Source organism: Lissotriton vulgaris, chromosome 9, assembly GCF_964263255.1.
Source record: "Lissotriton vulgaris chromosome 9, aLisVul1.2, whole genome shotgun sequence".
NCBI classification, from domain to species: domain Eukaryota; kingdom Metazoa; phylum Chordata; class Amphibia; order Caudata; family Salamandridae; genus Lissotriton; species Lissotriton vulgaris.
Genome location: NC_141697.1, coordinates 1038824459 through 1038837494, shown reverse-complemented (window position 1 = coordinate 1038837494; position 13036 = coordinate 1038824459). Strand labels below are relative to the sequence as shown.

Sequence of the window (13036 nt, the reverse complement as noted above, 5' to 3'; positions counted from 1 at the left end):
ATTAGAGGGCCAAGCCTCTAAAAACTGCAAAACGATGGAAACATCCCATAAAGAGACATATTTAGGACTGGGCGGTTTCGTGAGACGAATACCTTTAAGAAATTTGGAAATGAAAGGGTGTTCACCAGCAGGCTTACCATCAATCTGGATATGTCCAGCCGAAATGGCGGAACGAAAATTGTTGACCGTCCTATAAGCCAGACCTGAAGCGGCTAGGGACGCCAGGAAATAAATAATCAAGGAGACATCTGCTGAAGCGGGATCAACTTCCCGTTGAACACACCAATCACACCAACGCTTCCAAGCTCCTTTGTACCGTTTGTGAGTATTGGGTGACCAGGCCTCACTAATGAATCTGGAAGCTTCGCTAGAAATGCCTGGGATCGTCCAGCGTTCCCTGAAATCCGCCACGCCAGCAATTGGAGAGTGCTGGATAGAATCAGGGGATGCAGATCTTCGAGAGGATCCAGCAAAAGATTCCTCTTCTGGGGAAGAAGGATTGGAACCTCGCAACACATTTCCAGGAGAACCGGGAACCACGCTTGAGCCCTCCAGAGCGGAGTAATCAGAATCAGATCCGCTCGATACCGTTTGGTGTAAGCCAGAACCCTGGGGATCATCATGAACTGGGGAAACGCATAGCACAGAGCCGACGGCCAAGCCTGAAGAAAGGCATCCGTGGCCAGGGCTAGCGGATCCGGCCTCCAACTGTAAAATAGCAGAAGCTGTGTGTTGAGGCGAGAAGCAAACAGGTCTATGTGACACTGGCCCCAACTCCGAAGAAGAGAGCGGAATACGTGAGGGTGAAGCCTCCAGTCACTGAAATCCCGAAGATGTCTCGAGTGCCAATCCGCAATCTGATTGTGGCGACCGGGAAGATACTCTGCAATAACAGTGATCTTCTGTTGCAGGCAAAAATGCCAAAAATCCTTGGCTATCTCCGCTAGCACTTTGGACCGAGTGCCGCCCAGCTTATTGACATAGCGTACTGCTGACACGTTGTCCATTCGGAGGAGTATGCAGCAGTTGGACTGATGGGGAGTAAAGCACTTGATCGCAAAGGAACCCGCTAGGAGTTCCAGACAATTTATGTGGAGAGATAATTCCTGAGGAGACCAACGACCCCCCATTGAGACAGGACCGCACCGGGCTCCCCAACCCCAGCGACTGGCATCGTCTCTATCACCAGTTCCGGCGACGCACCGAATAGGGCTCGACCATTCCAGGCCTCCATGTTGTCTAGCCACCATTGCATCTCCCACTTCACCTCCTCCGAAAGAGGAATCTGATCTGAATATCTGAGACCTTTCCGGAGATGTTGGATCTTCAAACGCTGCATTGCCCTGTAATGCAGAGGACCCGGAAAGATCGCCTGAATGGAAGACGCTAACAGCCCTACTACACGTGCCAACGATCTCAATGACACAGTCTGTCTGGAAATAACGGAAGTCAACTCCCTCTTGATATAAAGAATTTTCTGGTTGGGCAAGAGAAGCTGACAAGCAATAGAGTCGATCCTGAAACCCAGAAAATCTATCGACTGCGTCGGTGTCAAAACCGATTTCTGAATGTTGACCAGAAAACCGAGAGATTTTAAAAGATCAATGGACCACTCCAGATGAGTCAGGAGTTTGCGAGGACAATCCGCCATAAGGAGAATGTCGTCCAAGTAAATAATCAGACGTACACCCCGAGCTCGGCGATGTTCTACAACCGGCCTCAGAAGCTTCATGAAGCACCACGGTGCCGACGAGAGGCCGAACGGGAGAACCTGATACTCGTACCAAACACCCTTCCACTGAAACTGGAGGAAACGACAATGGGGTTTGAATATTGGAAATCGACAGATATGCGTCCTTGAGATCCAGACGGACCATCCAATCTCCCTCGCGAAGGAGATCCCTTAAGAGATGGATGCCCTCCATCTTGAAGTACCTGTACACGACCCCTCCGTTGAAGTCTTTCAGGTTGAGAACAAGGCGTGATCCGCCCCCTTTTTTCTCGACCAGAAACACTGAGCTGATAAACCCTCTTGGATGACGGACAGTGGGAAGAATCGCCCCTTTCTTGAGAAGAACGTCGATCTCCTCGGAGAGGCAAACTTGATCTCGAAGGGAAAAACTTAAAGGAGTGGGAGGGTGGATCTGATGCTGGGGCTGGTAAAACTATCTTGAAACCTTGAACAGTGTCCAGCACCCATGCATCGCTGGAGATCATGCGCCAGTTGTTGAGAAAAAACTGTACTCTGGCCCCCAAAACAACATCGCAGGCATGAATCAGGCTCACCTGAATTGTTGGAGTCTTGATAATGGCCTTGCTGTCCTCCGGAACGGCCTTTTCCATAGTTCCCTCTACCCTTGCGGGAGGGATAAAAGTTCGATCTGGTGGAGAAACCGGAGTCTTGACCTCCTCCACGCTGGGAGTTGTTACCTCTGTGGGACTGTTGATGTGAACCTCGGCCGAACGAGCGTCCACGATGTCGTCCGGCCTTGGCAAAAACCGGACGCATAGCGCAACGCAATGAAGCTTGCGCTCTGTCAATGCCACTGAAGGTGGAAACAAATTTGGGGACTCAACAAAAGCATTTCGGACTGTTGCAGCGGGAGCCTCCGTTAAACAGGATTAACCAGCACAGCGCCTGCAGCTCGCCGGACCCGCTTCGCGGGTCCCGCAGCGCGCTTACCGAGGAGGGGGTTGTTGTTGCCCTTTCGCTAATCCAGTAAGGGGCTACCAGGGGCAGGCGTTCCAGGACCGGCAGGGCTGCGAGCACAGGCAGGGACTCCGTGGACCAGGAGTCCCTGCGCGCCCAATAACCATCAGCTGGGCTGCTCTCCCTGCCGGCCACGCCCGCCAGTCATCCACGGATAAAGTCTCCCTCTGCCTCCAACCTGGTGGGACTCAACAAAAGCATTTCGGACTGTTGCAGCGGGAGCCTCCGTTAAACAGGATTAACCAGCACAGCGCCTGCAGATCGCCGGACCCGCTTCGCGGGTCCCGCAGCGCGCTTACCGAGGAGGGGGTTGTTGTTGCCCTTTCGCTAATCCAGTAAGGGGCTACCAGGGGCAGGCGTTCCAGGACCGGCAGGGCTGCGAGCACAGGCAGGGACTCCTTGGACCAGGAGTCCCTGTGCGCCCAATAACCATCAGCTGGGCTGCTCTCCCTGCCGGCCACGCCCGCCAGTCATCCACGGATAAAGTCTCCCTCTGCCTCCAACCTGGTGGGACTCAACAAAAGCATTTCGGACTGTTGCAGCGGGAGCCTCCGTTAAACAGGATTAACCAGCACAGCGCCTGCAGCTCGCCGGACCCGCTTCGCGGGTCCCGCAGCGCGCTTACCGAGGAGGGGGTTGTTGTTGCCCTTTCGCTAATCCAGTAAGGGGCTACCAGGGGCAGGCGTTCCAGGACCGGCAGGGCTGCGAGCACAGGCAGGGACTCCGTGGACCAGGAGTCCCTGCGCGCCCAATAACCATCAGCTGGGCTGCTCTCCCTGCCGGCCACGCCCGCCAGTCATCCACGGATAAAGTCTCCCTCTGCCTCCAACCTGGTGGGACTCAACAAAAGCATTTCGGACTGTTGCAGCGGGAGCCTCCGTTAAACAGGATTAACCAGCACAGCGCCTGCAGCTCGCCGGACCCGCTTCGCGGGTCCCGCAGCGCGCTTACCGAGGAGGGGGTTGTTGTTGCCCTTTCGCTAATCCAGTAAGGGGCTACCAGGGGCAGGCGTTCCAGGACCGGCAGGGCTGCGAGCACAGGCAGGGACTCCTTGGACCAGGAGTCCCTGCGCGCCCAATAACCATCAGCTGGGCTGCTCTCCCTGCCGGCCACGCCCGCCAGTCATCCACGGATAAAGTCTCCCTCTGCCTCCAACCTGGTGGGACTCAACAAAAGCATTTCGGACTGTTGCAGCGGGAGCCTCCGTTAAACAGGATTAACCAGCACAGCGCCTGCAGCTCGCCGGACCCGCTTCGCGGGTCCCGCAGCGCGCTTACCGAGGAGGGGGTTGTTGTTGCCCTTTCGCTAATCCAGTAAGGGGCTACCAGAGGCAGGCGTTCCAGGACCGGCAGGGCTGCGAGCACAGGCAGGGACTCCGTGGACCAGGAGTCCCTGCGCGCCCAATAACCATCAGCTGGGCTGCTCTCCCTGCCGGCCACGCCCACCTGCCTGTATTGCAATCTGCAAATAAAAGTCAGCAGCAGATCCGCTGCGCGGGAGCGCGCGGGAGAGCGCCGGGAGAAGCCCGGGACAAGGGCGGGACCGTTTGAGGCCGTTCGAGGCCTAAGAGGACTGGCCTGGCCCTCTCTCTATCGCCCTTTCTACTCCATCAAGTTCCCACTTAGGTCTGTGATTTACTACTGCTAGCTTATTTATAATCTCACTGTTTTCCTCAACTTTGTTACGACATGTGTTCTAGGCTAACTAGGAGTAAAACCTCTAAAGGTGGTCATCCAATCAGTGGCCCCATGGACGATTTCATTACTCGTACCAACTTCGCCATAGATCAGGAAATATCGAAACTTCAAGCTCGTGTATCCTTAGAGTTGGTTGCGGCTAGAAGACTGTCGGAGGTTATTGCTACCTCTAAAAAATCCTCCCTAGGCCCCATAGCTGCTGCGGTCACTCCAGAGCGAACATCCATACCCCGTTGTGTAATTACTCAGGCCGAGGTTCACCCAACCTTGCTCCCACACACCCTTACCTCGCAACCTATACTATCACCTAAACCTAGCGATATGATCGTACCTGCCACTGCCGGTCCCGAGAATCCTACTTCTAACCTTCCTCCCCCAGTGATATTTAACGCCCCCAGAGTATCCCAAACCAAACCAAAACATCGTTCCCGTTCCGCTTATTCCCGGAAGAAGGCGAAGATCGTTGCTTCACACGATCTGGTATTGCCGGAAGACCGGAGCACTCTAATCCAAGGTGGTCAGGCTCCGGCGGAACAGCCTAAAATGGTGGAAGGTGGGGTTGGGATCACTGCTGTGTCGGCCAATGCGACTGTAGAGGCTGCGGGCTTGCAGGCGGATGGGTTGGGTAAGAATGACAGAGAATTCATAGAGCTGGTGTGGGAAACCCTAAAAAATCTTCTCTCTCCCCTAGATCTCAGACTCTCGCGGATCGAAAATAATCTACTAGAGACGGAAAAGAGCATTATTGCTCTTGCCACTCTCGGTCTGAGAAGTCTTGAGAATAAGGGCGTCACTGTCACTGATGTAACACCCTCAGCTCCCACACCGCAAGCCCCCCAACCGCCTCTTACTATTCCACGTACTACACGCCCGGTCCCTAAACCAAGGACTGTGGCTGTGGATAAAATTCCAACCATTTCAAACCCTAAGGCCCCTAAACGTGCCCCTACACACCCTCCGGTTAACCCCAAACCTGGAGTCCCCACCAAACCACATCCTAGTAAACCGGCCAACCCGCCCACCCAGGACTTCCCAGCTAAGAATAACTTTAGAGGGGGTTACATTGACCTTCCACCGGAGGCCAATGACTTTGTGGTTGTCCTGACGGGAGTTCCCCAGTTAGGTATTGATCAACATGAGAACCACTGGTCCCTGAAAAATAAAATAATGCATTGGCTTAATGTCAATAGACCCATCCCTAATGGCCATAGAAGTAGAGTCCTGATGGTGCGCAGAACGTCATGGGTGGGCCCAACTAGGAAAACCAATTCTGGGGACTGTATAGTCGTAACATTCGATGACCCCCACACGGCACAGAATATATGTTCATGGCCCTGTAGCGAAGGTTCCTCTGTTATCCCAAGGCCATTGTCCTTTTTTTATCCTCCACGCCCCTCTCACAACCAAACTAATAACTGGTCACTAGTCCACCACCAACCAAGGAAAGGCCATTTTAAGAACGTGGACCCCTACTCACACTGGAACGGCTTCCCTACCTCTAATAGATTTGGAGGCCTAGAGGAAGTAGATTGACTCCTTAAGCACTCTGATCACTACATAGAGGGGATCGTAATATCACCACAAGCCGGAAGGCCTTGTGAATCCCCCTATGTTTCTAAGGAATCCTTAGCCATTGATCCCCCTCCTGTCTCAATAGGAACACCTAACATTCCACTGCTAGAGGGTGGGTTGACAGATATGAGCAAGGCTGCATTGGTTGATTCGTCCATCTTAGGTGAGCCTTGTCATCATAGGGAGTCCCAGTTGGTTCCTTCTCATTTCCCACTGTCTTCTTTACCCCGGCTCACCCCAGCACCAGCTTACCCATTGGAGGATACTATGGCTCCTAACAATTCTATAAACAAGCCCTTAGAAAGGCCACCGTCATTGGCTGTGTCCTCTCCACTTGCACTTGCCCATTCCGTTAACCATTCCTCTTTAGAGACATCACTGTTAAAGATTGTAAGCTGGAATGTGGCAGGGCTTGCTCGCAACCTCGATAACCCGGAATGGAATGCGTTCTTAGAGCCTTATAACATCTGCATCCTGCAAGAAACCTCGTCTCAGGAACCTAAATATAAGGTAGGGTTCACAACCTACTTTGTCCCAGCTCACCAGCAAAGCGGATCTAAGGGTCGTCCATCTGGCGGCCTGTTGATATGGGTCAGTATTGCTTTGGGCCTAAAAGTGAGCCATAGGCCCACCCAATCTCCTGACCTACAGAGGATTTCTATTCATTGTGATGGGGGAAGGACGCTAGAGGTTTTTAATCTGTACTTGAGAGGTGCTAGAAATGGGTCATCCAGTTTGCCATCGACAGGCCTAAGTAAAGATCTAGCTGCTTGCAATATCAACTCCTATGTCCTCCTTGCAGGCGATTTTAATTGTTGCTTTGAACCATTGGCAAGGGAGGACATCTTGGAGTCTTTCGATGAGGACACTAAAAGAGGAATACCGATTTTGACTCTCGACCCAATTCCAAAATGGACGCAAAGTGCGATAGACATCACCGCACTTTGCATGGAACACAACCTGCGCTCAACGAATGGTCGATCCAAATCGGATCCTGGGGGTGCCCACACATACAACAGGACGGGCCATACCTCCAGAATAGATTTCATCATGTTGAACTATAACCTCTGGCCTCTTCACCATGACATGGAGGTCATCATGTCTTCCGACAGTGACCACAATCCCCTTTCCCTAACCTTGTCTTCCCCGTGGCAGATGAAGAACCAGGTCAGGCCTTCCCACATCTGGAAATCATCCCATAACATTGTACCAACGAACTGTGGCAGACGATTGAAGTGGGCCAAAGTTAAAGAAGATGAGGCTAGACTGATGCTAGCTGGGACCATCTTGTCTGTGGTGGCATCCCGGCTTGACACTTTATGCCCTCCGAACACTAAAGTGTTACCATTATTCACAGAGACCGTAGTATCCTTGAGTGATTTGTTTGTTATTCCTCAACCCAAGTGCAGGTCTGTAGCAAATGGTGCCAACAAAGCTAGAGCTAAATGGTATTCCGCCAAATGTAGAGCTGCTAGGGGGGATCTGATCACTGCAGTAAAGAATAGGGATCCAGTCATTATCAAATCCGCAAGGAAATTCTATAAAAAAACGGTGACTGAGGCCAAGGAGAATTATGAATATCACTTTTGGTGTGAGTTAACTGAGGCAAGTAAAAAGAAGGACTCGAAGGGGTTTTGGGATCTTTTGAGAGCAAGGGACAAGCCCATTGACCAGCTGATAACCTGCAATATTCCCGGTGATGTTTGGTTTGCTCACTTCTCCAAACTATACTCTGAGACTCAGGGGATATCCCTTGCATGCCCGGGCCCGGGCCTCTTGATTAGCCCAACAGTTTTCCCCCCTGTCATCGTCGACCCCTTTACTAACCAGGAAGTTGATAGGGCAATCGGTGGTATTGTTTCTAACAAGGCACCGGGCCCCGATGGAATCCCAGGCGACCTATTGAAGTCCCATCCAGTAGTATGGAGCAGATTAATTGCTTCTCTGCTAAACGAGGTCTTGATGGGAGGCTCCTTTCCTGACTCTTGGAGGGGCGCTGAAGTTGTGCCAATATTCAAGAAAGGCAGCAGGGACGATCCAGCCAACTACCGTCCCATCAGTTTGCTGGATTCAACCCAAAAGGTGGCAGGCAAGGTGGTTTTGGGTAGGATCCTGCAGTGGGTTGACGAGGGAAAAATTCTGTCTGATTTTCAGGCAGGATTTAGATCAGGGACAGGCACCATCGAGCAGACATTCCGTCTCCTAATGATATATTGGAAGGTGGTGGTACTGGGAGGGGGCAGTTTGTACCTAGTCTTTATAGACTTGCGTACTGCCTTCGACCTGGTCCCACGGGCACTACTCTGGAATGTCCTCGATGGGCTAGGTCTACCACCCTACTTGCTGCTTTTGCTTAGAAAATTCCATGAAGACAATTTCGCCCAGATCAGATGGGGTGTCCAGGGAGAAAAAACATCTCGTATCCCAGTAGACAGGGGTGTCCGCCAGGGGTGTGTGCTTGCCCCCACTCTGTTTTCTCTCTATGTAAACGGAGTGGTGGAGCATCTCTTGGAACATCCAGCAGATGCACCTACCCTGGCGGGCAGAAAAGTTCCAACTCTCCTGTTTGCGGACGACACCCTCCTGATATCCAAAACACCTGCGGGCATTCAGAAATTGCTCACAAACTTTAAATCTTTTTGTGATTCCAGGGGATTGGCAATAAATATTGGCAAGACTAAATTCCTTGTCCTTAACCCTCCTAAGAAATCCGTTATCCCTCCTGTCCTAGACTCTACCCCCCTCGAAAGAGTCAAGGAATCCGATTACCTCGGAATACGGCTCTGTGATACCATGAGCTGGAAGGCACACCACCAAAAGGTATTCCTGACTCACAAAAGGGCCACTGGAGCCTTACTTAAGGAACAGCGAGCCTCATCCTTAAAACCAATCGGGGCATTGATAGATATCTACAGAGCGAGGGTTGCGAGTGCCGCCCTGTATGGGGCTGAACTGTGGGGCTTACAGAAAGTTGATACCCTGGCCCACCTTGAAAATAATTTTCTCAGGGATTTGATGAGGTTGCCCCACAGTACTCCTACAATCCCACTACTGTTAGATACAGGCACCCGCCCAATTTGTGAGCAAGCTAATTTACGACCTTTGCTTCTCTGGTCCCGGATTTGGAATGTCCCCGAATTGTGCAGCTACGCTGACGCCTTAAAAGACCTTCTGTCGCTTCCAGGTTGCAGTAAGATACCCTGGTTTAGGGAAGTCAAACGCCTCCTTTATGAGCTGGATTTGGGTGACGCCTGGGTCGACAAAACCGCACCCCCTAAACAGTTCCTGAAGAAAGTGTATTGGCTATGGGTACACAATAAGAGAATACACAATTCCAACCACTGCAAATCTGTCGCCAAGTTCTTGTTAGTCAAAGAGTTCCCCTATAGGGAACCCTATTTGGACCTGATTCACAATTCTGGAGACAGATCTCTGTATTTTAAATTTAGGGTGGGAGTGCTTCCCCTAGGCTCGTTTACCTCTACCTGGAAACCTCCACTTCAAACGCTTCCACATTGCCCGTTCTGTGCTTCAAGGGTTGAGTCCATCGCCCACTTATTGTTTGAGTGTAAGGTTTATGCAGCACCCAGATCGAAATGGCTAAAACCATTGTGTAGGAGCCTAGGAACAAGATCACACTCAGAAGCCCTACGCATACTATGCTCAGATGCCCGCCCATTTTTTGCATGTTGTATGGCTAAATTTTTAGGTTGGGCCTGGCGTATAAGAACCTCAAGGAAGCTGCTACTCCAGTAAAGTGCCCCTTGATGAACTATATTTCGTAAGGGTGCTCAAATGTTAAAGTTATTCTTATTTGCACATCTCGCTCTTATTGCTTTTAGTCTTAAATCTGAAGGTATTTTATATGATGTAAATTGTATCGTTTTACTTGATGCTTTGTATTGCTTTTATGATATGCACTGTATCGAAATAAAGCTTACTTACAATTTGGTCAGCTCTTTCAAGAAAGGCTGGCCAAACAGAAGGCCTTGCGCCTCCGGACCCGACTCAGAGGTAGAGAGTTCCGCCAGTTTAGGGTCTAATTTTAAGAGAATAGAACAGCGTCTCTCGCAAGATAAAGCACAATTAGTGTTCCCCAATTGGCATATAGCCCTCTGCGCCCATTCAATCAATTCATCAGGGTCCACAAGAGCCGAAGCTTCCTTGGCCTGGAATCCAAGATCTAGAGTTTTGGTCAAAGGACCAATCAAGTCAAGCAATTTTGTCTTGGCAAGAACGCCAAGACCTGTCAAGACCCTTCTTGGGGTCCTTTGCGTACTTTTTCAAGTAGGTGACCATCATTGGATCTACCTCTGGCGTGTCCGCCAAGTGATCCGCGAGATCAGGCCTCGGACATTCTGAGCGGAGCCTGGCCCTAACAGTCGTATCAAAAGGTTGATGTATGTGAGCCTGAACATACGCTGCAACTGCAGGAGAAGGCAACCAAGATGATGAATGAGGGTGAAGAATATCTGCAGGCTCAAAGGTCAACACAGGGGGACGCTCAGGAGCATCAACAAAATGTTCTTTGCAGACTCGTTTCCTTGGTGGAGGGTCATCATGGTCAGAAGAAGCTGAAGTATGAACATGATCAGAGTCGTCAGTATCGTGAGGTGCAGAAGACTTGGAGGCCTCAGCCGCCAAAGATTTCGCTAATTTTTGGAAGTCCGACCTGTGGGGATTGGCAGGAGATTTTGAGGACTTCTTAGCAGCCGGCAACCAACCCTGTTGCTGCGCATATTTATTCAAATGCCGTTTGAGTGGATTAATGGCACGCACTAGCGCCTTATTAACAGACTGTTGGACACCCTTGTCCAATTCTTCAACTAAATCCTGTTCCAAAGAACCAGAATTATCTTCCCCATAATAGTAGTCATCTTCATCACAATAGTAGTCTTCCATGATACACAAGGTGTATTATAATAATGCCCACAAGATGACTGGAAGAAAGTATGGAGTGCCAAAGACACTATGCAGGGGGAGTGCGGTAAACCCCACAGCAAGCCAATAGAGCAGGCACCAACCTGGCTCAATTCGAATTAAAAGTGGAGGGAGTAAGGCTTGCTGACACCAAGAAACACACTCCAGGCAAAGCCTATGCAGAAAAGTAACAACCAAAGCTCTCACAGAACTCCGGCGTCAAACGGGGTTAATCTCCAAACAGGCTGAGGGCTTTGACACAGAACACGGCTTTCCTCTAACCGGCGTTGTGACGAATGTCACAGAAGCCGGAAAATGCCAGTGCGCATGCGCGACACGGCTGCCTGCGAAGACACGGCTCGACGGCGCTCGCGCTCCCTTACGAGCCGGCAACCCCTGCTCCCGCTCCACGCACACGAAACAAGGCAGCACAGAAGCGCCCGGTCTCAGGGAGGTGACCACACGCTCCCGGGAACACACGCAGCAACTACGGGCTGAAAATGAAAGAAAAACAGCAGCGGGCACAGCAGGCAATCAGAGCCGGAGCGCTCCAGAGAGACGCAACACACAGTGCACTGCAAGCGCTAGAATCCAAGCATACAAAGTAAGCAGAATATCAAAGTATATCAAAGCAATCACAGTAAAGACATGCAAATACTGGAAAGAGCACTTAACTGGCTGCGGAGCAGCAAAGAAAGAGGAAAAAGGACTAACAATATGAGCTTTTATACTGTATACTCTATGGTTATGCCCTGGTGTTCATGTGTAATGTAGTTTTTTTGTTACTAATTGGCTGCTGTGCATTTCATTATAAAGAAATGAGAAAAGCATAATCGGAGCCTCCTGTCCTGACATAGAATTCGAAACGTGCACCACTGAGCTGAGAAATCTTACTACCTAGCAATTATGTGCAACACTGGGTGGACTCGAAACATTGGTAACGAACGCTATTTAAAAAACACAATTACCATTAGTGTTAATAAGTTCCCGCTAACAAATTACTGATATTCTAGAGGCAATGGCAGTTATCTGTAATGGAAGTGAAAAAAACAGTACATACATTTTATTTGATAAATTAGAACAGCTGTTGTTTCGATGTTTCAATATAGAATGACCCTGTAACAGTTTTGCAGTCTTACCCCAATCTGACTTTGTTTGGTCCCGGACTGCCTGAACACCCCCGAACCATAAGCAAACGCCAAACTGACATCCTGAGGGAAGTACGACAAGATCTTTCTTAACGTAAATCCCGTGCTTTGTATGGCAGACGATGTCATGCCCGAAAACAAACACAAAACACAAAAAACGTAAATTGTTTCATGAATGTCAGAAACAGAAAGCAGCCAGCATTGGCGATCAGGGAAACCAAAACCAAACAACGGGCCAACACCCACTTCCACCAGAGCTACGAATCATAGAGACATATATAAAACTTTACCGCGTGTGTCGATGTAAAATGGTCTTTGATTGGCTCTTTCTTCATCTTTCATAAACCTCCTACTTTATTGGTACGTAGAGCGTTCCTTTCCGATTGGCTTGGTCTCACAGTTCACTATTTCTCGTACGTTTTGTTTTATTTTCTCAGTAATTCTGGGAGCGTGAGTCCTAAAACTAACTGGTCGAAGCGAGTAAAATGGTTAATGATAAAACATTGCCCGCGCTCGACTCCTTCATCTTGTAAGCTATCTATCTTAAGTTAAAATCCTTGAAGTAAAAAAATAGGCTTTCTCATAATTTTATTTCTTTCTAATGGCAATATCAAAGACTTGGAAAGTCAAACAAGAGCGCACGCTTTAACTGTTTGCTCACAACCGCCAATGTTCATAATCAGCATTGTCTAGCTCTAGCGCGACCAGACTTTGTTTAGAATGAAAAACCGAGAATGCCGTAGACATAGAAATAGGACTATGTTTTGGGCAGCTGTTTCATAGTCAGTAAGGGGTAGACTTATATAACTGTATGTATTGTCCACGCAAATGTTTTCAAACTGCAAGTGGGAGTATTTTTTTTTTTAAAGCAGGGGAATGTATTTTTCCCGTTGGCTTATAATGAAGCAGAGGCAATTTTAGGCAGGAGACAAAAAATTAGGAGTCTCCCACCTGAATCAAATCTATTAGATTAGATTAGCATGCATTAT

General features: G+C 49.8%; 1 protein-coding gene across 2 annotated transcripts in view; it reads right to left on the bottom strand.

Annotated features, from left to right (window-relative positions):
• The window catches only part of TAMM41 (TAM41 mitochondrial translocator assembly and maintenance homolog), a 191950-nt gene extending 179656 nt beyond the window's left edge, over positions 1 to 12294 (bottom strand). Inside the window, exon 1 of one of the 2 annotated variants that reach the window (XM_086938952.1) lies at positions 12039 to 12294. In XM_086938952.1, the coding sequence (XP_086795078.1) occupies positions 12039 to 12176 (138 nt within the window). In that variant the 5' untranslated portion in view covers positions 12177 to 12294. The remainder of the gene's footprint in view (positions 1 to 12038) is intronic. The other variant, XM_086938954.1, reaches the window with a different exon arrangement.
• Positions 12295 to 13036: the final 742 nt, after the last annotated feature.